At 38.4% G+C, this 26464-nt stretch overlaps 1 protein-coding gene across 3 annotated transcripts in view; it reads right to left on the reverse strand.

Annotated features, from left to right (window-relative positions):
• ARMC8 (armadillo repeat containing 8) overlaps positions 1-15638 on the reverse strand; it is a 108222-nt gene extending 92584 nt beyond the window's left edge. The window contains exon 1 of one of the 3 annotated variants that reach the window (XR_006299488.1): positions 15339-15630. Coding sequence is in view for 1 of the 3 variants with exons in the window: in XM_043595314.1 (XP_043451249.1) it covers positions 15339-15383 (45 nt within the window). In the remaining 2 variants the exon portion in view is untranslated. Of the gene's footprint in view, positions 1-15338 lie in introns of all 3 variants that reach the window. The other 2 variants (XM_043595314.1, XM_043595315.1) reach the window with 2 other exon arrangements.
• Between the last annotated feature and the right edge of the window lie 10826 nt (positions 15639-26464).

Here is a 26464-nt window from a genome sequence, read left to right on the forward strand (position 1 = left end):
CTAAATTTTGTATGGAACCACAAAAGCCCCCAAAGAGCCAAAACAACCTGGGGGGGCGGGAAGGGAAATTAAGAGTTATCATGTTCCCTGGTTTCAAATTATACGACAAAGCTTTAGTAATCAACACAGTACGGTAACAGCACAAAAACAGACACATGTATCAACAGAAAAGAGCCCAGAAATAAACCCAATTCTATGTGGTCAATTAACTTCTAACAAAGAGTCAAGAATATACAGTGGGAAAGGACAGTCTCTTCAACAAATCATGTTGGGAAAACTGAACAGCTACAATACAAAATAATAAAAATGGACCACTATTAAAAAAAATGGAACACTATTTTACTGTATACATAAAAACAACTCCAAATAGATTAAAAACTCAAATGTACAACCTAAAACCATAAAACTCCTAGAAGAAAACATAGGTGGTTAAGCTCCTTGACAATGGTCTTAGCAATATTTTTTATATCTGACTCCAAAGGCAACAGAAAAAAATCAACAATAAACATATATGAATACATCATCCTAAAAAGCTTCTACACAGCAAAGGAAACAAAAAGGCAACCTACTAAATGAGAGAAGATATTTGCAAATCATATATTCTATCAAAGGTTAACAGCCAATACATACAAAGAACTCATACAATCCTGTAACAAAAAAAATCCAATTAAAAAATGAGCAGAGAATCTGAATCGGTATTTTTCTAAGAATACACACGATGGACAACAGGCATTATGAAAAGATACTCAAAATCATTAATCATCAAGGAACGGCAAATCAAAACTAAAATGAGGTATCACCTTACAGCTATCAGAATGGCTAGAATAAAAAACAAATAACCAGTGTTGGCAAGGATGTGGAGAGAGGGAATCCTTGTGTACAGATGGGAATGTAAATTGGTGCATCCACAATGGAAAACAGTATAAAGGTTCCTCAAAAAACTAAAATTAGAGCTACCACATAATACAGCAATTCCCCTACTGGGTATCTAGCTGAAGAAAATATAAACACTAATTCAGAAAGATATGTGCACCCCTATGTTCACTGCACCATTATTTACAATAGCCAAGGTATGAAAAAAAACTAAGTGTCCATTAATGCACGAATGGATAAAGAAGATGTAGTATATATAACTGACCCTTAAACAACAAAGGTTTAAACTTCATAGGTCTGTTTATGTGCAGATTTAAGGTACTATAAATGTATTTTCTTCCTTATGATTTTAATATTTTTTTCAAGCTTACTTTATTATAAGAATACAGTATATAATATATACATGTGATATTTGGCTGTTGATGTTATCAGTAAGTCTTCTGGTCAAAACTATACTAGTACTAATTAAGTCTGTGGGGAGTCAAAAGTTATATGTGGATTTTTGACTGCATGGGAGTTGTGTCCCAACCTTCATGTTGTTCAAGGGTCAACTATATATACTATGGAATATTACTCAGCCACACATGAGAATGAAATCATGGCATTTGTGACAACATGGATGGACCTTGAAGGTATTATGCTGAGAGAAGTCAGAGAAAGACAAATACTGCATGTTTTCACTTATATGTGGAATCTAAAAAACGAAACAAAACAAAATAAAACCAAGACTCACAGATACAGAGCATAGATTAATGGCAGGGGCGGGGGGCGGGGGGTGGGGGAGGAGGAGGCAGGGGACCACATGGCTAAGGGGAATCAATAAATACACAGTTTCAGTAATAAAACATATGTCATGGGATGTAATGTACAGTACAGATCATGGGAAATAGAGTCAATAACACTGTATTAATTTTGTTAGGTGACAGATGGTAACTAGACATATTGTAGTGACCATTTCACAATGCATAGAAATGTCAAAACGCTATGTTGTACACCAAAAAGTAATATTAATACTGTATGCCAATTATGCCTTAATAAACATAAATCCCCGCCACTTGGAAAAAAAAATTCTTAAGGAAGGGTTTTGAATGTCGAATTACTAAATTCCAGACTTACCACATACGGGATTTAACTTAAAAATTAAGAGAAAATTGTTCAACTGCTGTTTTACAACTTGAAGTAAAACAAGGAGTTTATTAAACAATGAAGACTAACAGTGTTAATAAGAAAATATCAAGCTATTTTATTTTGTTCATTAAAGTCTTGCTGTATGCACATTTCATTAAAATATAATGTTCTTTATTTCTAACATACTCAAGCATTGTGTGGCAGGAGGAACAAATGATCTGGCATTTGAAGACTTGGGTTTGAGTCCTCATTCTACTACTTACTAGTCTTGTGACTTGGGCAAAAATAAAAATTTGAGACCATTTCTTCAATTATAAAATGGTGACATTACCACATAGCTCAGAGTGTGAAACAAATGTAAAAGTACCACACAAATAAGATTTCAGGGAAATTCTATTTTCATATAAAAAAGATAATTGCTTTAACAAGTATATTAATGATTCTCTTGATTATTTATCTTCATGATTAAAGTCTAACTATCCAAAGATACCCTTTTTCTTTTCTTTTCAAACATATCTTTTTTTACCTGATGCCTTTTTCCCAGAGCACGCTAAGTACTCAGCAAAAAATAGGCATCTGAGTGCTAAACTTAAAATTCTAAACTTTCATTATTTGAGATTTTTAAAAACCATTAAAATGTATAAAAGTAATAATCTGTGCATTTCTATAACTTCCATGATAACTTTAAGTGTTATGATGGACTCAGAGAGAATATAACAGTTAAGAAAACCAATATATAGTTCAAGAAGTAATCAATTTACAGTGTTCTTTCTCCCATACAACCAACCCAGAAGAAAAAGGGAAATAAGTATTTTATAATACCTGTTATTTGTTTATGTTACAGTTTACAAAATATTTCATATCTATTTTCTCATTTAAATCACGTGATCTTTAGAAATTAAAACGTAACGATTCTCAAAGGGAAATTCTGATCCCTAACATATGAATGTTTAAACTAGTAATTGCCAACAAAACAAACAAAACCCTAGTAACTGCCAATCAAATTTAACATCTCAATTATCCCACAAACTACCAGGAACTTCAAGATAAAATTGCTTTCATAATCTTCATCATTCAGCACTGTAAGGATAAATCTTGGTTTGGGGGAGAGATCAAAGAAACACAACTAAAAATATAGGATGTTTGAATTCCATAAAGATTCCATTTAAAACCTATTTCAGGCTGAAATCCAATATATGAAATATTCAATTTACCCTTGCATTACGCTAGGTGCTGGTAATAGATAAAACAGAGTACCTTACCCAAAAGGCATTCACAGTACAGAAAAGAAACATATATGTAACTTACGAGTGTAACTTACAGGATCAGTGCAATAAGTGGATACGATATAAAGTTGAAGATATAATTAACTGAAGTACTGAAGTTAGGGGTGGAATGGGAGGTGATGTCTAAGCAGTGAGGAAGATTAATCTGAAAAACTAGTCTTTTTTCCCCTCCCTTTTCACCTAGCAAAATAATGCAAGAACTCTAGGTGGAGAGCACAATACACGCACAAGAGAACATGGTGTGTTCGAAAAATGCAATTTAGTATTATGATATAGTATACACTTGGGAATCCAAAACAAAGCTGAAGTTGCACCCTTTAATTCAGTCAACAAATATTTAAACAACTATGCAGGCACTTTTCTTCTAGGCAATAAACAAAGACACGCCTCCCCAAACTCACCTTTGCAGAGCTTCAGCAAGGGGAGAAAGATAAAAAGCAAAGAATGTAATAAGTAAGTGATACAGATTAGAGGACTATACACAATATGGGGGAAAATATTTAATAGCACATTTTATTTCCATGTCCTTATACTATACACTCTCACAAGCAGGTGGGAGGAAAAAGGGCAGGAGAAAAAGAGGGAGATACACACACCACTCAAAAAGTCCCATGTTCTCTGCAGTTCTAAACAGGAACAGCACTATTCCCTAAGATACATTTTATAAATCCATGTAAGTGATTTTGGCTGTCAAAATGACAACAGGTGTCACTGATATCTAGTAGGCAAGGACTCAAGATGCTGGCTGGATGTTCTGCAATGCGTGGGGCAATGGGCCCACATCCAAAAGACTTTCCACTGTGCAGTCATGTAGGCAAAACAAAATTTTAAAAATTAATTATCTGAGGGGCCCCTGGGTGTCTTAGTCAGTTAAGCAGCCGACTCTTGATTTCAGCTCAGTTAATGATCTCACAGTTCAAGAGTTCCAGACCCATGTTGGGCTCTATGCTGACAGCATGGAGCCTGCTTTGGATTCTCTCTTCCTGTCTGCCTCTCCACTGTTCTCTCTCTCACTCTATCAAAATAAATAAATCAGCTTTAAAAAAAATCGGAGTCTAGAATCTAACTCAATTTTGCATATAAACACAAAATATGTTCTGTATTTTACAGTACAATCATTTTCCCAAAAATGCAACTCCCATATGAATAAGGAAAAGGTTGTACTTTGTCTTGTTAGGAACTTTACCAAAAAAGGATCATTGCAGAAAGTCACATTAAAAAAAAATAAACAATTCTTTCCTAATTTTGAGAGCAAAAAATCTGTCCATCTGGGCCAATACAAAAAAAAAAAAAAAAGAAGAAGAAAGAAAATCATCAACAAAGACTGACCTTTTCCTTGCAAATAGGTATCATGCCCTTCCCATGTATCCCAAAATTCCCACTTACCTCCAAATCAAAAAAAAAAAAAAAAAAAAAGAAGAAGAAAATGCCCAAGTACTATTTAAAAAGATTTTGGTGTTTTGTTGTTGTTTTCTTTTAATTTTTGAATTCTGGTAAACCTCTAGCCCCATTAGAACTCAATGAGATTCTCATCCAAATTCTTTCACACCTGTCATATAGTATTTTTGCAACTATTTTTATTTTATTTATTTTTTTTAATCATGGGATTCATACTTTGGTGTTTCTAGAGGTTTGCAGCATTTCTCTCCCCCCAGATGAGAAATCTAGTTTGGCTGGGTCCTATCTGTGTAGAACGTAACATAATTATGACAACTGAGACTCCTAGAATATAATCTGCTTTAATTTCACAAGCTCAATCATGAAAATACTTAAATACTTCATTTTTAACTTAATCTACTTGGATAAGAGGCAACCCTCAACTCTCAATAATTAAGACTCAAAATAGGACTTTACATGTTAAGAAAACACTTTAAGATAAATAGTAAATAAGTCCATGCCCAGAGTTTGAAAATAAAATTTTAAAATGTGTAAGACTGTACAGTTTTTTTTTCTGTCTTAAATTGGGTATTTGGAAATTTGGCTCTGACACTTTATATAAGAGCATATGACAGTGCACAGTCTGCCTCTCTAGTTCTCAGTTTCCCCAATTAAAAAAAAATGGTAAGAATGAACTAAAGATTATCTACAGATTTCTTCCACAAAGACTCTGTAATTTTACACTCACACAAAGAGGGATTTTTTTTCATAATTCAAAAGCCAGAGAACAGTTATATTAAAAGGGATATGTAAAGTAGTCTTTATTTTTTCTGTGGTGAGTTTTTAATGTAATAAAATATTATTATAGCTCTTGTATAATATCAACAATTGCTATAAACATGCTTTGGTGGTCACAAGAAATGGAAGCAATTTAGCATTCATGCTTCTTTCTAATCAGGTACTGCAGAGTTTATCCTTTTAAAGTATGGTCAAATCACAAGGACTTATTTGGGTCTGGATGATCTTTAAGGTTCCTTCTAACTATTAAATTCTATTCGTTTACTCTTCAAAGTAGATGGGAATGTCTGAAGACCGGGAGCCAAGAGGAGACCCTTCCAGAGAGAGTAAAGGAACTAAGTAAAGATCTATGGTACGAACAGCCTAATCTGGAAGTCCAAGGAAGCAAAACCATCTCTGGGGCATAGGAATGACAAAGGTTGTGAGGGGTTTTACAAAGACTGAGATACTCTGGGTTGGCTGAGGTTCATTTAGATGCCTCCCAAGATGATAAAATAGCCCAGGAAATCCACTAGATTTATTAAAATGCTTCTCAATCTTGACATAACAGAGTAAGGCTATTCAGTCATGGTTGCAGTGTCCTGGACCATAAGAATATTGTAAGTTGTTATTCAAGATTGAAATAATATAATGGCTTAGAGATCCCGGGTAACCATCTTTCATGGTACACCTTGTAAGTGTTACTGTCCACACAGGCTGTCTCCTGATTTTTAAAAAGGGCTTATTTGCTTTAGAGTTTTAGAGACAGAACACCAGTGCCTCGGAGCTATCCATGGTGCTTGACTCAGATGCAGCCCACCACTTACAACAATTGGTGCATTAGCCTTCCTACTAAATAGTACCATTAAGGATCTGTCTGACCCATAATCCACACAGTGGCCTGTGACAATCAGGCCAGTATCATGGGCCACTTGTAATCTCTGTCTATTCCACTTTGCCTGTGCCCAGACCCCCAAGTGCCTTACTTTGTCCTAGCATGGATCTCCAGCTAACCTACCCTTTTCTCCCAGGCCTGCTACTTCATCTGCTATACAAAACCCATCCTGTGGAGATGGTGTACTTATAGAAGATCACTGGCATACTCTGGGCATAAGATTATGGTTCTTCCAAGCCAAGTCCCCACATGCCACATGATACTTTATATGAGTTTTAAAACCTTACTATTATTACAACTTTTACCATTCAAAAATGAATATAAATGACCTTTAAATTTTGCTATATATGTTTGTGATGGACTTTGGGATCAGTAAAAAAGGAAAAAAAGGAAATATTACAAGATTGATGTGTGAGTCAGTTTCAGGGAATCATAAACCACTTGAAACTATGTGCTTCTTGAGGCAGATGCAGGTTTTTCTGGGGAAGAGGGTGTTGATTCTCCTATCCTTAAAAGGTTAAGAACCACTGATCAATATGGTAATGACTCCCAAATAATGATCACCCCAGGTTTAAGCACTAGATTTTTATGTTTGTGATGTAACAAATATATTTGGTCTTTGCCCCAGTTCCTGGCACAAAGCTACTAAAATCCTTGGGATTCCTTAAGTGGTAAGAGTGTCTGTGGTTATTCATAAGGATCCCCCTTTGAGCACACCTGAGTTTATGCTAATGAACAATTAGGCTAGGGCCCCAAGAGAGCCTCAGGATGAGACTGGTAACCAGAGAGACCATATGATTACAGGGCTGGAACTTCTAGTCCTACCCAGCAACCTCTGGGAAGGGGGAAAATGGTGGTGGTGGTGGAGTGGCAGGGGGTGGCAGTCGGGGTGGGGGTGCTGGAGATTAAAGTTCTATAAAAACACTTGAATAAAATTTGATGAGCATCTGGGCTGGGGAATGCATCCATGTGCCAGGAAAGTGGCATACCCCAATTACATGGGGACAGAAGTTACTGCATTTGGGACACATCTGGATCTTGCCCTACGTGCCTCATCATCTGGCTGTTCACCTGTATCCTTTATAATAAACTGGCAAACAAAAGTTAGTATTTTCCTGAGCTTTGTGAGCCATTCTAAAACCAAGGAGGGTTGAGGTGCCTGGGTGGCTCAGTAGGTTATGTGTCTGACTTTGGCTCAGGTCATAATCTGGTTCGTGGGTTCGAGCCCAATGTTGGGCTCTGTGCTGACAGCTCAGAGCCTGGAGGCTGCCTCGGATTCTGTGTCTCCCTCACTCTCTGCCCCTCCCCAACTCACACTCTGTCTTTCTCAACAATGAATAAACGTTAATTTTTTTTTTTTTTTTTTTTTTTAAGGAGGGTGTTGTAAGAACATCAGATTTATAGCTGGTTGGTCAGAGGCACAAAAAAACCTGGACTTGCAACTGGTGTCTCGTGGGGCAGTCTTGTAAGACTGAGCCTTTTACCTGCGGGATCTGACACTATTTTTAGGTAGGTAGTGTCAGAATTCAGTTAAATTGTACAACACCCAGCTGGTGTCCATAGAGAACTGGAGAATTGCCTAGTGGTATAGAAAACACTCCAGAATATCCAACTGCCTATTGCACACCTCTAAAGAGATGTCCAGAAAATACAGCAAACTCAGCAGATCTAAAATGAAACTTATTTTTCCTCCATACTCCCCTAACATGTTCCTCTCCTAATCCTCAGTAGATGATACCACCTAATTGTAAAGGTAAAAATCCTGTCAATCACGTTTGATTATAATCATGACTCTTTTCCTCACTTCCCTTACCTTATCATTCACCAACAACTTTTTGGAAGCCTAATAAATTCTTAAAATACTCCTGAAGCAAAAGAATCATGTGTTCTATAATAATTTTGCAGGTGGTAATGACCACGAAATATTAGTAGGCCCAATACGCTGTAAACTCTTCCTACTGCCTCCACAACTTTTCATTTTCATGAGGCAGCATAATACTCTTATCATTCCCCCTCCTCCAATAACTGTATTATGAATATACTGGAGAATGTAGATAACTCGTTATTCTTCTAATTTTATAGAAGGAAGTCAAAACAGTTTTTCCTTTATCAAAGTGACAACTGGAGGCTGTTTCTACAAAACAACTCTTATTTGGAATTCCTTTCACTCCCATCTAAATAGTCCCAGGGATCATAGCACCACTGCTTAGTGAAGACTGCTGTTCTCTGGTTTCCAAAAGCTAACAAGACTTTTCCTTTGTCAATAACTCCCTATCTTTACCCAGAAGCCAATATGACAGATGGTACGGCAAAACAATCGCCAAATCAGAAATAAAAAAGATACAAGTCAAAACCACTGAAATTCCTGGCTCTTGGCACTATTTTAAAACTCTTAATGAAAATGGGAGGAGACAGGAAGGCTGGATCTCCAAGTGAAATAGAAAGACCCTACACAAAGGTGTTCTAACTCTTGGTTAAGTTCACAAGACTTCTTGAGCACTCACTGAATTCAGGTGGCAATCTTTCCTTAAAGATACAAGATGCCCAGAAACATACAAATGAGCATCTGCATTCTTCATATATTGCCACTAAAGATTTAGAAGTTCATCCTGTTAAATTCCTTTTGGGACTGACCACCTTCTGACATACCCTGAGCTTTCTGGTGCTTTGTAGAGTGAATTAATGGCAAACTTCAAAATGTGCTGACCAGATTTTACTTTGCATTTATTACTAAAAACCAAGAGAGGCCAAATTCATGCCTATAGTATAGCCAGGCTTACCTTCACATAAAAATCTTTCCTATTGTCAGTTGTCCATGTAAGAGAGCAAATCAATTGTTTATAATTATCAAGAACAGAACCAAATCAAGGAATACTCAGACTTGGGCTACCCTGTACACTTCTACCAGCCGTTGGTCAAAAAGGCATAATGGCACTAGGAAAACATTGTGAAGAAGACAACTAAAATAGATGCCTTAGCTGTCTATAGCAGCCTACAATGTTGTTCAATGGCATTTTATTATCTTTCCTCTCAAATCATTATGAAGTGACCAAAATAAAATGCAATCATCCTCTTAATAGAGTCTTTCACAAAGCATAAATTTTCATTTCGGTTAAGTCCAATTACTAATTGGACTCAATTTTTAATTAAAAAAATTTTAAACAGGTCGTGTGTTTGGTGTTAGATCTAAAACTTCTTCACCAAGCCCAAGGTTCTGCAGATTTTCTCTTGTTTATTCTAAAAGTTTCATTTTATGTTTTACAATTAATGGTAATTATGTTTTATTTTATTTTATTTTTAATTTTTTTTTCAACGTTTATTTATTTTTGGGACAGAGAGAGACAGAGCATGAACGGGGGAGGGGCAGAGAGAGAGGGAGACACAGAATCGGAAACAGGCTCCAGGCTCTGAGCCATCAGCCCAGAGCCTGACGCGGGGCTCAAACTCACGGACCGCGAGATCGTGACCTGGCTGAAGTCGGACGCTTAACCGACTGCGCCACCCAGGCACCCCAATTATGTTTTATTTTAAAACAAAATTAATTATGTTTTACAATCTATGATCCATTTTGAATTAATTTCTGTATAAGGTGTGAAGTTGAGATCAAAGTTCATTTTTTAACCTATTGTTAAGAGGATGAAAAGATAGGGGCGCCTGGGTGGCTTATTAAGTTAGGCATCTGACTTGTTAAGCTCAGGTCATGATCTCCATGGTTCATGAGTTTAAGCCCCGTATCGGGCTCTGTACAAACAGTGCAGAGCCTGTTTCAGATTCTTTCTCTCTGTTCCTCCCTAGCTCGTATGCACACACACCTGCTCCCTCTTTCTCAAAATCAATAAACATAAAAAAAAAAAAAAAAGAGGAAAATGAAAAGATAAACTACAGACTTGGGAGAAAATATCTGCAAAGCACCTATTTGACAAAGGACTTATATCTAGAATCTATAAAGAGCTTTCTAAACTCACCAGTCAAAAACCAGCCTGATTAAGAAGTGGGCAAAAAGGACATGAAGAAATACTTCACTAAAATATTTCTTCATATTTCAATAGAATATGGATGGCACATAATGAAAATATTTTTGACACTATTTGTCATTACACAAAAGCAAATTAAGACCATGACGAATTATCACTAGACATCTATTTAGAACAGCTAAAACAAAAAATAACAATACCAAATGCTAGTAAGGGTGCAAAGAGTCTCTCGTACATTACTGATGGGAATGTAAAATTATACATCCACTCTAGAAAAGTGTCAGTTTCTTTGAGAACATATATTTACTATACAACTTAGCAATTGCACTCCTGGGCATTAATCTCAGAGATACAAAAAGTTATGTCCACATAAAAACCTGAACATTGGGGCGCCTGGGTGGCTCAGTCAGTTGAGCGTCCGACTTCAGCTCAGGTCATGATCCCACAGTTTGTGAGTTCGAGCCCCATGTTGGGCTCTGTGCTGACAGCTCAGAGCCTGGAGCCTGCTTCGGATTCTGTGTCTCCTTCTCTCTCTGCCCCTCCCCAACTTGTGCTCTCTCTACGTCTCTCAAAAAATAAATAAATGTAAAAAAATAAATAAGTAAAAACCTGAACATGATTGTTCACTGCAGGTTATAATAGCCCAAAACTGGAAATAACCAAAACGTCGAATAGGTTAGTAGCTAAACTGTGACATCCATACCATGGAATACTACTTAGCAGTAAAAAGGAACAAACTACTGTCACAACTTGGATGGATCTCAAGGGCATTATGTTGTATGACAAAAGCCAATTATTATAGAACGTGACAAAATCACAGGTATGGAAATTAATGGTCACCAGAGGTTAGAGATAGCAGGCAGGGGGTGTGGGTAGGTGTGAGGTAGCAAAAGGGAGATTTTTGTGATGATAGACTAGTTCTGTATCTTGACTGTGGTAATGGCTACACTATATACATATGATAAAATGATACAGAACTAAACATATATCAGTATCAACTTCCTGGTTTTGATACTGTACTACAGTTATATAAAATGTAAACAATAGGGGAAACTGGCTAAAGCGTACACAGCGTACTATCTCTGCAACTTCCGTGAATCTATAATTACGTCAGAATTAAAAGTTTTAAACAATCCAATCAATGTAAAACCATCCAAGAGTTTGGGAAACATGGGAGAATTTATAAATTTGTTGAAAAGGGTGATGTTGTAATGCTAAGTGCAAACCAAAGATGGATAGGGATGATCATGGTGCACCCTAGAAAGACAACTGAAGAGTTTGTTCAATTCCCGGAAACATAGTTCTACCATTTACTGAATGCCTATTATATGCAAGACATAGTGCTATAAATAGGAGTGGGCTTAAGAAAAAGAAAAGGTCAAGCATTTACCTCTGAATTAATTTACTAAGAAGATAAGATAGAACAATTGTTAAAAGCCCCAGGGCCTTTGCCCGGAACTTGCTTTTGTTTTTCTAGTTCATTCTTAACCATCCTTGAACTTTTAGTTCATTGTCACTTCTTCAGAGAAATCCTCCCTACCTCTCCTCGATGTCCTCTACAATAGATCAGGTTCCCCTACCACATGCCCATACAGCACCCTATGTTTTTCATTCATAACACTAATCACCATTCACTATCAAAGAACTGTGTAATGATTTGGCATCTATTTTCCCCATTAGGGTAAATTTTCCTAAGGACAGAGACAGGTCTGCAGCTCACCACTGCATTCCCAAACCCAATGCCATACCTAGCAAATGACAGAAGCTCGGAATATATTACATGAATAAAAGCATACTATGCTATAATTCACATGTACAAACAACCAGGAAGACATTAAGGGTTACTGGGTTTGGAAGAACCCAAGATCACTTTAATTTGAAAAAGCCAGTTTATATGGGACAGACGGTTCATGCAGAGGATATGGAATCTTACATTTAAAGCTGAATAGGATTATCAGCCTTTCGGCAATAGGAACCCACTAAACAACTGAAACAGGAAAGCAGTGTGTCCAATGTCTTCTATAGGAAAATTACTGTGGAGAATGGATTTGAACTGAAAGGGTAAAGCATAAGAGGCAGTAAGAATTTTGAGGACATTGTGGTAATGCAGGCACAAAATGATATGAGAGGGTGGCCATGGGAACAGACAGATGTGTGAAACACTAAGAGCCAAAAGACCTTAAGGACTGATTAGATATACGGACATGGAAGGGGAAGGGCCAAAGATAATTCAAAAGGTTTAACGATGAGTGATGAAATAAAGTATCATGAACAGAAATGCAAAGTGATAATTAAATTCTCTTAGAAGAGAATGTGCTTTGTTAGAAATCTTAGGTAACATCCACACAATTGAAGATGTGACAACAGGTGGAGAAAAGTCAAGCTTGGCAATGTAATATGTGAGTTGATTACAGTTAAAGTTTTAAGAGTGAATGAGATCTCTCATAGAGAAGAAGGTATATAGGGCCTTGAATGAAACCCTTAAAGCCATTGAACTGCCCTTGCTTGAATTACGTTTATCAAGCCACGGAGTCATTTGGACCATGAGATCCCTGAGGGCATATCTGATCTTCATCCTTGCATTCCCTAGACGTATACACTACAGAGTGTTGTATATAACTGGTGCACAGTAAGCAGCCTATGAAAGAAATAAATTATTTTCAAGATAGTGATTAGTATTTCCTGTTCCACCTGCACTATTTCAAAAGGTGGTGCCATAATGGGGTCTGATTTCCCAAGGCTCTATAACTGATGAACTGACAGACAAGAATTTGGAAACGGTGAAAAACTTTAAAAATAAATAAATAAGCCCTTAATGAGATTAGAACTAAAGCAAATCCCCACTATGAGTAGGGAATACTCTTCAAGAAGTTTCTGCATAGGGGCGCCAAGGTGGCTCAGTTGAGCATCCGACTTCAGCTCAGGTCATGATCTCACAGTTGATGGGTTTCAGGCCTGAGACAGGCTCTGCCGTTACAGCTTGGAGCCTGCTTGGAATTCTGTTTCCCTCTCTCTCTCTCTCTGCCCCTCCCCCACGCACGCTATCTCTGTCTCAAAAATAAACAAACATTTTTAAAAAAACTAAACAGGAAATACTCTTTAGTGAGGGAGTGAAACAAATGAAAAATTTCCACTGTATGCACAAGTTGACAATGCACAAAAAGTAAAGAAGCTTCAGGTGAAATGAAGGCTAGAAAAGATAATTAAAGGGAATTAAGGGCAGTTGAGAGGCATACTTCAAAAAAAAGAAAAAAAACATAATGAGGGAGGGGCGCCTGGGTGGCTCAGTGGGTTAGGCTTCCAGCTCTTAATTTCAGCTCAGATCTCACCGTTAGTTGGCTTGAGGCCCTTGGCCAGCTCTGCACTGACAGCGTGGAGCCTGCTCAGGATTCCCTCTCCCTGCCTTGCCCTTGCTTGAGTGTGCATTCTCTCTTTCAAAATAAATAAATAAAATTTTTTTTCAAGTTTATTTATTTTTGAGACAGATAGCAGGGAAGGGGCAGAGAGAGACAGAGGATCTGAAGTGGGCTCACTGACAGGAGAGAGTCTGACCGGGGCTTGAACTCACCAACTATGAGATCATAACCTGAGCCAACGTCAGATGCTTAACCAACTGAGCCACACAGGCGCCACAAATAATGAATACGTAAAAAAGAAAAAAAAACATAATTGGAAAAGTCATTCACCTGCTCTCCCACAAAACATTCCTGGGTATTAGAGGTAGAATAACAGGCTAATCTTATTCAGTCCTTAGATGAACAGTGTTTCCCCAAACTGCAGTATGAAATAAGGAAAAAGACTGCTAAAATTAGTCAAGGGACAAATTTGGTGACAGCCCTCCACCAAATTATCTAGGTTGCAGTATGCCACAAGGTTCTAACCCTCAATCATAGCAAATATCCTAAGTGCTTCCAGATAGGCCAGTGTCTCTGAGGGAGAAGTCAAAGAAGAATAAAGAAACCAGTTGGGGTCACAGATTCTAGGAACCTGACAAGCCAAGTAATCTGTAATTCAACCACCCTCTCAATATCAGCTTCCACAAGTCTAAAAGATAGCCAACCATTCTTTGCCTATTTCCAAGAGCAGCAAATGGACCATTGGTAAAGTGACTATTCTGAGTTGGACAGCTCTAAATTGTAAAACCCTTTGAAGTTATCCCTCAGCAACTTTCACTCCCGGTCCTGGTTCTCAAGAGCAACACAGTGAAAGGTGAAAGTTGTATTTTGGATTTTAACTTGAAACAAAACAAAACAAAACAAAACAAAAAAACAAAAAACCCCCTAACAACTAGGTATTACTTCCTGGCGGATCAATACGTTTCCTTCTTCCAATAGTATGAAAGTTTTATTACCCCCCCCCCCAATGTTTGACTCCCCTTTAAGGAAAAAGTAATGCCAGGCACAGGTTCCTCTACAACCTGAGATGCGACCTCCAAAGCAAAGCGGAGAAAAGGGGCTTAGGCAACTACATAAGCTAGAATATGTTGCAGCTGGTATGAAATCCCCGTTGCCAAGAAGCAAGCAGCTCTAGCCCGTGCCGGGACGCGACAGAAGCCAAACAGACCTGGCCTGGCCGTTCTCAGGCTATGGGGGCCAAGGTGCCTGCACCTCCTCTAGCCAAAGCCACGGGGGGCTGAATGGGCGCTTGTTCCCAGGCCAGCGGCAAGCCGGGCGCCTCACAGGGTAGAGCGCTCGGCCCCGGAGAAGCGGCAGGCTGAGAGGAAGGCTCAGTGAAGCACCTGGCAAAGACCAAGCCGCGCCACCGGGCCAGCTGCCCGTACGCCCAACCACCCTGTCCGCCACAGGCCACCTGAGAAACGGCACCGGTGGGAGCTCCCGGAGTTGGAGACGTTTCTGGCTTGGTCGGGGTCCGGTCTATTCCGCCCGCCCACCCTCTCTCTCCGCGGCCCAAAGATAAGCCGGGAAGCCACCCCAAGGGGTGGTGTCCAGGAGGCACTCCGCGTTTGGGGTGAATGCTGCGGGCCGGCCCGAGCTCTCGAGGTGGCGGGCAGCTGCGGCGGTCACTCACCGAGAGGACGCTCATGCGGATTGGGGTCTCCAACAGGCACGCCATCTTGAGCCTTCCCACCCGGCTGCGGCCGGTGCCGGCGCGGGGGCCGGCACTTTCGACAGGGAACTATTAGGCCAAGGATAGGCGCCTTCTGCAGAAAGTCAGGTAGGTAGACGAGAACGTACCACGCTCTAGACACAGCTAAAGTACAGCCAGGGCCTGCGGAAGGGAGAGGCAAAGAAAACCGCGCTAGGGGCCTCCCCTCGAATCGTCCTCTCAGAAACAGCAGCTACTCTCAGCCTAGGTTAGAGGTGGGAGCGGGCAGCAGTTTCCGCATGCGCAAAGAAGATCTGCCAGCCCCACCTGCCGCTCGCGGTGGGCGGAGCCACAGGGGCGGGGCCTCGCTCTGGCGCTGCAAACTTCGCGGTTGATTCGTTACAACGCGGGAGCTCTCGTATTCATATTCTGATAAACTACTTTGTGTAGTCACGTACGTAATTTGAAGTTCACAATCACATTCATTATCTCACTCCTTTGCACCAGACTTCTAGCGTTGTTATTATCGCCATTTTACACATGGAGGGACTGTGGTCTCAGAACCAGGTCTTCGGCGTAATCTACCCGACCCGTTTATTCTGGTGTGATGTTAAAAGATACTCTAGAACCAGAACGCCTGGGTTTAATCTTTGCTATTTATCATCTGCATTATCTCCAGCAAGTTACTTAACCTCCCTATGCTTCAGCTTTCTCTTCTGTAAAATAAGAGTTATGAGGTCGGAGAACTAAAGCTTTTTACAACATGCCTTCAATGTAGAAAGTGTTATATATGTGTTAGTATTTCCCCAGCCTCTGAGTCAAATAGAAAAAAAAAATGGGGACAAATATCTGAAGAATTAACACTAAAATTCTTCAAATAAAAATAAAAAATTCTCCAAATAAAAATATGCTTCTGATTATATTTTCTGATTAGTTCAGTTTTCCCACTCCGCTCATGTGTGTGTGTGTCTACAAAACTGCCCTCGACTTGACAGGTTTCACCTTCCTGCTGCCTGTAACCAGTAAGGTTTTCATAGAATGGTTGCAGTGAGCCTTTTTCATTACTTTTCTTTTTTCCATTTTTATAGCCACTCCCTCATTCAAGCTGTTACTACCTCTCCCCTGGACTAGAGCAATAGCCTTCCGACTGATCTTGTAGCCTCTAGCCTTTTCACTTTGCTCCTCGCTGCTTTCCTATCTTCTTCCTGTTTAGGTATCCCCCTTTTTTAGAAAGTTCCCCTTAAGCCAAAGTTCCCCTTTGCTTTCAGAAAAACCCTACATTAGAACCTTCTTTTGCTAACCAAAGAAATCCAAAGAGGATGTTCACTTTTACGAAAAAAGGTAGTAAGTAAAAATAGAAGTCAGAGTTTGTTTTTTCAGGGCCCTAATAAAGGCAGCCCTGAACCCCAGACAGCATGGGAGAGTGGCATCCCCAAGCTCCTTCCCCCAGGAACTACACTGAATATCTCAGTATCAAAGCCCATAATTTTGAACTGTGTCTGTGAGCATTTGTGCTTTATCTGCATTTGTTTTGTGCATCTGTTAGCAAGATAGGCACCTTCTGCAGAAAGGCCAACAGAAGCCAAACGGACCTGGCCTGGCACTCTCAGGCTGTGGGGGCCTGAGAAAGGTATCAGAAATGCCTGAGAGGTTGTTTTTCAGGTCTGGGAATGCTCAAAAATGTTTCCATATAAATTAATGTTAATTGCTTCTTTATGCCATTTTGACTTAGAAAATTTTAATAAGAACACTTTAATTTTGAATAGAGGGGGAAATCTGTATTTGGTTTCCCAATTTATTGTAGCCCTAATCATCTTTGTTCATGGCTTTGTGTTTCCAAAGAAACTGTTGAGTTTCTGGAAAGCAGGAATTTCATTTTAGACTTTTCCTTTTGTAATATTTCCCAAACTTCAGTAATCAGTATACCACCCATGCAATCTTTGTCAATCTGCACCAAGACGTTATTATTCACTCAATATTTTTCTTTAAGGTCAGTTTCAATTCATTAAATAGTTTTAGCTTCATCCTAAACCCTAATACTCTGTAAAATCAAATTTTTGTGCTACTTATTTTATTCTAGTCCTTATTAACATAATAACTACAAAAAAGTATAAATGTCCATCCACCACCTAAAATCATGTCATATACTACATACCACAGCAGAGCAGAGCATAACCCTTGCACAGAGCATACAAAAGTATCAATTGAATTTTCAGCTGATATTTGTATCATATACAGTTGTGATAGCTGTGTATTATTCATGCTTCATCCATTAACTTAAGTAATATATCCTCCAGGAAGCCCCTTCCCCAGGTATAAGTTAAGTGACCCCTCCCCCATGCTTTTATGCATCACTGTTCTTGCCACTAACATAGCATCTCCAACAATATATTGTAATTTTTTGTGATTGTTTACTTATTTGTCTCCCCATTATGCACTTCGGGCAGGTATTAGAAATTTTATCTACTAGGTCTTTTATCTCACTACCTAGCATAGAATAGTCACTTAGTAAATGCTTAGTGAATGAATTTTTACTTAGTTTGGACACTAAGGACAAATCCTGGGACAGTGATTTGGGTACAGGTAGTTTATTCAGGAAGTGTTTCCAGAGAACAGGATTGATGGGTCAGGGAGAGTAAGAAAAGAAAGAAGGAAAAGTCAATATAAGGATCCATTATTGAAGTCGCTGCTTACTCCTTGAGGACTTCTGAAAAACATACAGAATGCTCCCCTGGATTTCCCTCTTGAGGTTGGAGCATTTATCCACCACTTCCCATCCTGTATTGGTTGAGGGCTTCCCTGGGCTGTTAACTGTCCTGGATTTCACAGAACAGTGAGGTCTTCCTTAACCTGGTATAGAAAAGCAGAATCTGTAGGCTTACTTTTGGGGTGAGATACAAACAGTATTAATCTGAGCTTGCAGCAAAACCATCATTACAACTGTGGCTGAAATCAAAGTGGAGAGAAGCTAGGGAATGTGATTCAAACATGCAACACCTTTGCTACTCAAGCTTTCCTATTGTTTTCCAGAAGACTGGCGTGGCCAATTTATGGGAAGGAAGTGTTGATTAGCAAACCTGTAAGCTTGAGGACTAGGAATCTCATTTCTAGTTCAAATTTTGCTGCTAAATAACCTTAGGTACACTCGTCAAAGCCAATTAATGAGTAGAAACTGAGGGGTAATAAGAAATTTCGATTTAGCTTCCACATAACAGCAACAACAAAACAGGTAACTTGGGCACTGGTGAGGAGAGGGAAATATCCACACTGACTTACCTACAAACAGGAATGAAATTTTCCTCATTCTCCCATAGCTCTTATCTCAGAGAAGAATTAATTTTGGAAAAAATAATGACAACAAAGTGTGAATTTAATAAAGAAAAATAGAAATACAAAATAAAAAGTAACCAGAAGGAAATCTGAAAAGGATTTATAAATATCTAAGTACAACTGCCAGGATAGAGAAAGACATTTTTGAAAGTAGAAACAAACCTATGCAAAAAGAGGAAAGCATTAAGTATAGCAATATAGATGTAAAACAAAAAGTGGCCTCAAAAGGAATTTAGAAGAACCTTTAAGAAAGATTTGAAAACAGAGGAGATTCTTTAATTGGATCAAAAAGAGAAGATGTATTGGGGGTCTGGGTGACTCAGTCGGTTGAGGGTCCGACTTGGGCTCAGGTCCTAATCTTACAGGTTGTGGGTTCAAGCCCTGTGTGGAGCTCTATGCTGACTACTCAGCCTGGAGCCTGCTTTGGATTCTGATTCCCTCTTTCTCTGCCCCTCCCCCGCTCATGTGTGTGCACACACTCGCTTGCTGTCTCTCAAAAATAAGTAAATAATGTGAAAAAAGGGACAGAAAATATACCAATGGTGGTGCAGTTTAACAGTCATTAACCTATGGGTTTACTTGTGCACACATTGTCGTAGGGGATTCAAAGTCAAGACACGGTTCCTGCCTTGAAGCAGACAGGAATAAAAGTGAGACTCTGAGAGGTTCAATGATTTGCTTAAGATTGCTCAGGGAGTAAGAGACTTAATCAGTTTGGGCCCAGACTTCTCTGTTTCAAGATCCTTACAGAGCTCTCACAGTCTCCTGGGACCTGACAGGCCTCTCCTACATAGGACTAATAAGCCTCACCTAAGCAACCAGCTAATTAAGTAAAGTATACAAGGACTTTGCAATGAGAAATAAAGCAACAGAAATTTATCAGGTGTTTGGAGGGGGTAAAATGTACCTATGCATAAAGCATCAGTAGTAAGACGTTGAAAGTCTTTTATTAGAAACTACAGTAAAAAAATAAAATGTTCTTTTTATAACCAAATTATGGTTCTAGAATTCAAACTGACAAATATAGAAAAAAATGGTGGAATTTGAAAGCTACCACATGACAGCCATATGAGTTAAAATTGTTTGAAGCAAGAATCATCAATGGCTGCTTAAACTGGGAAAAACATAATGAAAAACAGGATATTCAGTCTCAAAGTATCTTCCCACAAGTTGCTCATGATAGTAGAGAAACTTGGTAGACATCAGTTCATTCAAGGGACCGAAATTAATATCATCACTAACGGGATAAATAGACACCATGATAAGATGCACTAATAAGGATACAACATCACTTCCATGGTATTCCTGCCAAAAATGTATGAGTGTAATCATGAGGAATCATCAGACAAACCCTAACTGAGGGACATTCCACAAAACAACACACCCACATCTTTTAAAATTGTCTTGAAAGACAAAGAAAAGCTAAATAATTGTTCTAGATTAAAGAAGAGTAAAGTGACATGACAACCAAATGCAATTTGTGATCTGGAATTAAATTCTGGATTAGGAAAAAAAACCAAAACACGTTTCCCCCTCTTGCTACAAAGGATATCAACAGGAAATTTGGCAAGATTTGAACAAAATCTGTAGATGACGTATCATTGCTAACGTTCTGACTTTGAGTATTGTATTTTTGTTACAAAGTGAATGCTCTTGTTCTCAGGAAATAAATACACAGTGAGGAATTTAAATGTAAAAAATTGAGTAGCTATGGATTAAGCAATTATTTTTCTTTAACAATGAAAAAGGAACTCATTTAGAGAATAATGTTTTTAAATGTATTTATTTTGGGGGCACCTGTGTGGCTTGGTCCGTTGGGCATCCAACTCTTGACTTTGGGTAGGGTCATGATCTCACAGTTCGTGAGATTGAGCCCCGAGTAGGGCTCTGTGCTGACAGCACAGAACCTGCTTGGGATTCTCTCACTCCCCCTTCCCTGCTTGTGTACTCTCTCTCTCCCTCAAAAATAAAAAAATAAATACCGGTAACAAAAAGACACCTCCACCCTGAACGATGGCGACCATGTTAGGCAGATGTGTTTGAAAATGTAAGTCTGATCTTTTTACAATTTACAATACAGGAATGGAAACTGGAAGTTATCCAAACTTGTAAACAAGAGATATTACCTAGTGTTTTTTTTTTTAATGAAATCAGGAAGTCCAATGAAGTGTATGACAAATTTAAGATTCAGAGGCTAGAAACACCACAGAACTTTTATTCTTTTGTGATGTTTGTGTCTCTTCAGTTTAGTTTTACCACCACAGACCTGCTCCCTTCTTAGTTTTCTAATTGAGTGTGCTGCCACCAGGTGGTGGTAAATGCCATAATCATCTAGTTCAATTACAAGATAGAGATATCAAGGATGGATGTTTTTCTTGATGTTTGTCATGTTTTATTTATAAACAGACTTGAGGGGCACCTGATGGCTCATTCAATTAAGTGTCTGACTTTGTCTCAGGTCATGATCTTGCTATTCGTGGGTTCGAGCCCCATGTTGGGCTCTGGGCTGACAGCTCAGAGCCTGGAGCCTGCTTTGGACTGTGTGTCTCCCTCTCTCTCTGCCCCTCCCTTGCTCACACTCTGTCTCTGTCTCTCTCTGTTTCAAAAATAAACATTAAAAAAAATATAAACAGATTTGAGAACTCATTGCCCAGATATCTCCATAGCTCACTCCCTTACATCACAAAGTCTTCTACTCCATGTTCCCCTATCAACATGGTCTTCCAGAACCACACTATATTCACGAAGTACCCTACTCCCCACCTCAGCATTTCCTATCCCCTCAAGCTGCTCTATTTTTAATTATCCATCATTTAAACATGGTTCTTCCTGTGTTCTTTATTTTTATCCAACTCATTTGTCTGGATTTCATTTTCAAATAATTTTTTTTTTTTTCTTCAAAAGGGGCCCCCATGGTATTGTTTCCTTGGAGTTCTTTTATGGTTGAAAACATCTGTTTGTTGCCTTTCACTTGAATGACACCTTGGCTGGTATAACACATAGGAAAATAGAACCGATTCTAGGTCTTTTAAGCAAAAAGATCACAATGTTTTTGGAAGGGCTAAAAATGCACGGGGGGTGGGGGAGGAAACATATCTTACTTCAGATCAGGAACAGTAGGAAGTTCACTAGCACTGAAGGAGCTTGAGATGCTGAGCTACCACTGCCATGGCTAGAGCCAGAAGACAATAGAAAGAGTTTTTACTTTTCTTCACCCTTCTAATTTCACTCAAATGTTCTCATTTGCAAAATGGAATCCAGACCTCAGCTGGCAAAGGAGTCTAAGAAATATAGTTTGTTAGTTCTAGCCCCTGCAATACGTGGATGGGTAGAAACTAAAGATACACAGAGAGGGGCGCCTGGGTGGTGCAGTCGGTTAAGCGTCCGACTTCAGCCATGTCACGATCTCGCGGTCCGTGAGTTCGAGCCCCGCGTCAGGCTCTGGGCTGATGGCTCGGAGCCTGGAGCCTGTTTCTGATTCTGTGTCTCCCTCTCTCTCTGCCCCTCCCCCGTTCATGCTCTGTCTCTCTCTGTCCCAAAAATAAATAAATAAACGTTGAAAAAAAATTAAAAAAATAAAGATACACAGAGAGCAGGGAAAGTGCATATATATATATATATATATAATATACCTATCATACACAATATATGTTATACATATGAGTAAGTGGCAGAAATGGTGTTCCTTTATTCCTAAATATATCTATATCTGTATCCATATCTCTAACTATAATATGTAAGTTTCCTAAAAACAAAGAATTCCCTTATACAGCCACAGTAAAATTATCAAAACCAGGAAATTAATTCTGATGCAAGACTATTGAATTTACAGACCGTATTTATATTTTGCCAATTGACCTGCTAATATGTTTTATAGCACCATATTTATGAATTCAGTCTTTAATTTTTAATCTCTCTCAGTTTGTCCTTTATTTCATGAGCATATTTTTTAAAAAGACAAACCAGTTATTTTTCAATTGTCTTTCTCAATTTCAATTTGTCTGCTATTTTTATTTTTTAATTATTTTTTTAATGTTTATTTTTGAAAGAGAGACAGTGTGAGCGGGGAAGGGGCAGAGAGAGAGGGAGACCCAGAATCTGAAGCAAGCTCCAGGCTCCAAGCTGTTACCACAGAGCCTGATGCAGGGCTTGAACCCACGAACCATGAGATTTGACCTGAGCCAAAGTTGGACGCTTAACCGACTGAGCCACCCACGTGCCCCTGTCCGCTATTTTTCAAGATTAGATTCAGGTTATGCATTTTTAGCAGGAATATCACAGAAATAATATATGTCCTATCAGGAGGCACTTGGTGTAGATTGGTTCATTCCTAATGAGATTAACTTTGATCATTCTGTTAAAGTGACGTCTGCCAGATTTCTCTAGTGTAAAATTCTTATTTTTGTTTGTATTATAATAAGTATGTTTTGGAAAGATACTTTGAGACTATATAAGTAGTCTCAAATAATAGATACATTGAAACTATGTAAGTATCCCATTACTCTCTAAAGTTTTACCCAGTGGTTTTAGCATCCATTGAAGATTCTTGCTTGAAAAGATAATAATGAGGATAATGTAATGCTTTCTTATGTAAAATCCCTATTTCCCCAATTACTTATTTATATTGATATAGAATACAGTTGACCCTTGAATGACACAGGTTTGAATTGTGGGTCCACTTACACATGGATTTTTTTCACAGTACAGTACTGTAAATATGTTTTCTCTTCCTTATGATTTTCTTAATGTTTTCTTTTCTCTAGTCTACTTTATTGTAAGAATATACTATGCAATACATGTAAAACACAAAATATGTGTTAATTAACTGTTTATGTTATCAGTAAGTCTTCCAGTCAACAGTAGGCTCTTAGCAGTTAAGGTTTAGGGGGATCAAAAGTTATACATGGGTTTTTCACTGTGCAGGAGTCTCTGCCCCTAACCCCCACATTGTTCAAGGGTCAACTGTAATAGATTCCTACTTTATTCAGTGGCCTATAGTCGGTTACTATGATTTTGCATTTTCATGCTGACATTGTTTCAGATTTGGCCAGTGGCAAAACTTCAATTGGTGTCTCGTGATATCTGAGATTCTTTGAACACATCCTTGCTTTCTTGCACAAGATGATCCATGCTCATTTTGTACCTTTTTTGCCTTGGAATCAACGACTTCAACAAGCAGACTTGATTTCTTTTAGAGGAGAATGCTTTTTAGAAACCAAGGTCTAGGGTCGCCTGGGTGGCTCAGTTGGTTAAGCATCGGACTTGAGCTCAAGTCATGATCTTGAGGTCTGTGAGTTCAAGCCTTGCGTCCAGCTCTGTGCTGACAGCTCAGAGCCTGGAGCCTGCTTCAGATTCTGTCTCCCTCTCCCTGCCCCTCCCCCACTCATCTCTGTCTCTGTCTCTCTCTCGTAAATAAACATTAAAAAAAATAAAAAAGAAACCAAGATCTGGTTACCCCTAAGAAGTTTAAATGAATACATGCTGAGCCTCACCCCAAGTTATGCTCTTTTTAGCATGTTTCCATTGTCGACATGTGGTGTCTCTTTTCATCTTGCTCATTGCTGGGTGCTTCTATCTAGATGCTGTCTTTCTTTCCCAGCTGAATTTCTTTCCCAGCAAATCTGAGACCTACCTGTCTGTTTTCCTCATGGGACTACACACACATTTTGAGGGTACCTGTCTGTTCAATGAGTGGCCTTTCACATTTGCAAAAATAATTATCTTCATTGTTCACCCCATCCATTTTTCTCTAACAATGTTCCTGTTTTTTCTCATTTAAAATGGGGAGGGGAGGTGAGAATTTCTCTTAAATTTGATTCTCTCTGCATTTAAGAAAGTCAGTGAGAATTCTAAAGTTTGGTGACTCACTGGTATGGCCTCTAGAAATGGGGTGTGGGTTGGAAGCAGGAGCTGAGCCACAATACACTTCTTCATCCTTATTCATTATCTTCTATTTCTTTCTTTGACCACTAGTGTTTGAATGTTATGGCATTAAGTTATTGTTTCCTATTGGTCACAAAAGAAGAAAATTCAAATTGACTGATACATTAAAATTTTCTTGTAAACTCTGCATGGCAATTATAAGGAGATACCATTGTATGCCTAACGAAATGGCTAAAATGTAACAGACAGACAATACCAAGGCTGTTGAGCATATGGGATAATTGGAATGGTCTTATGTTACTCAGGAAAGTGTAAACTGGCATATCCATTTTGGAAACTAACCTATCTATTAAATCTAAACATATCTAATCTATACCCAGAAATTATGTTCCTGGAAATAATCCAAGAGAAAGCAGTGCTATGTCCACCAAAAGATTTTTTACAAGAATGTGCATGGTGGTTTTACTTACAATAGCTCCAAATTAGAAACAACCTAATTGTCTTTCAGCAGGAAAATAGGTAAGTAAATGATGGTGTGTTCACAATGGAATACTACACAGCAATGAGAAACAGCATGCTATTATAAATCTATAATATAGATTTATGGATGAATCACACAGACATTAAATTAAGCGCATATATAGAGAGAGACATTTATATGAAGTTTGAAAACAAAGCAAAGGTAAAACAGATGATGAGGATTAAGAGAGTTATGATGGAGGAACCTCGATGGCTCCGACTTTTGATTTCAGTTCAGGTCATGATCTCTTGACCTGCTTGGGATTCTCTCAGTCCCTCTCTCTCTGCCCCTCCCCCACTCCTGCGCATGTGCTCCCTCTGTCTCTGTCAAAAATAAATAAACATTAAAAAAAGAGTACACATATGATAAGCACTGAATAATGTATAGAATTATTGAATCACTATATTGTACACTTGAAAGTATTATAACACTATGTTAACTATACTGGAATCAGAAAAAGAAAACCAACAAGCAAAGCTGATCTATGTTGATAGAAGTTAGAATAGTGCTTTTCTTTTGGGGATAGGGGCTTGTGAGGAAGTACAAGGGAGCCTTTCTGAATACTGGAAATATTTTATATCTTGATATGGGTGGTGGTTATATGGGTAATTACACATGTAAAAATGCATGTTCATGCAATTTGTTCATGTTACTTTATTTAGACCTCAATTAAAACAAAATATTTTAAATGCAAGAAAAGAATATCCAGAAAAAGACAATTCCTGTAGCTTAAAAATAATGGAAAAGGGTGCCTGCATGGCTCAGTAGGTTAAACATCTGATTTAGGCTCAGGTGGAATTGGGCTTCATACTGACTATGTGGAGACTGCTTGGGATTCTCTCTGTCTCCCTCTCTGCCCCCCCCCCCCTCCACTTTCTCTTTCTCTCAAAAATAAATAAACTTAAAAAAATAAAGATAAACGGAAAAAGTTAAACTTTGCAGTACTGCAAAAGCATCTCTTCTTATGTATTTCAAAAATCCAAATCAGAAGGAAGACAAAATATTAAAAAACAATTAGAAATACTAGATTTCCATAATTTTCTTCTCTCTTGATCAGTTTAAATATCATGAAAGTTATATCTTGTAAATTTGAAAGAAATTGCCTGTAATTCACTCTGAGTACAATGTCCTTCAATGGATTTAAATTTTCCAGTATTATTATCATGTTTCTGTTTACATCATCTGCTTAATTTTTAATTAATTCTGGTGTCCTTGTTCCTAGAATGTTATTTTATGCAAATTTTTAAAATGAGAGTTGGATTTGTCACTGTTGTCTTTTTTTTTTAATATTTATTTATTTATTTATTTATTTATTTATTTATTTATTTTTGTGCCCTCTCTGAGGCAAAAAATATTTTATTTTTAAGACCCCACC

This window comes from Prionailurus bengalensis, chromosome C2, assembly GCF_016509475.1.
Source record: "Prionailurus bengalensis isolate Pbe53 chromosome C2, Fcat_Pben_1.1_paternal_pri, whole genome shotgun sequence".
NCBI lineage: Eukaryota > Metazoa > Chordata > Mammalia > Carnivora > Felidae > Prionailurus > Prionailurus bengalensis.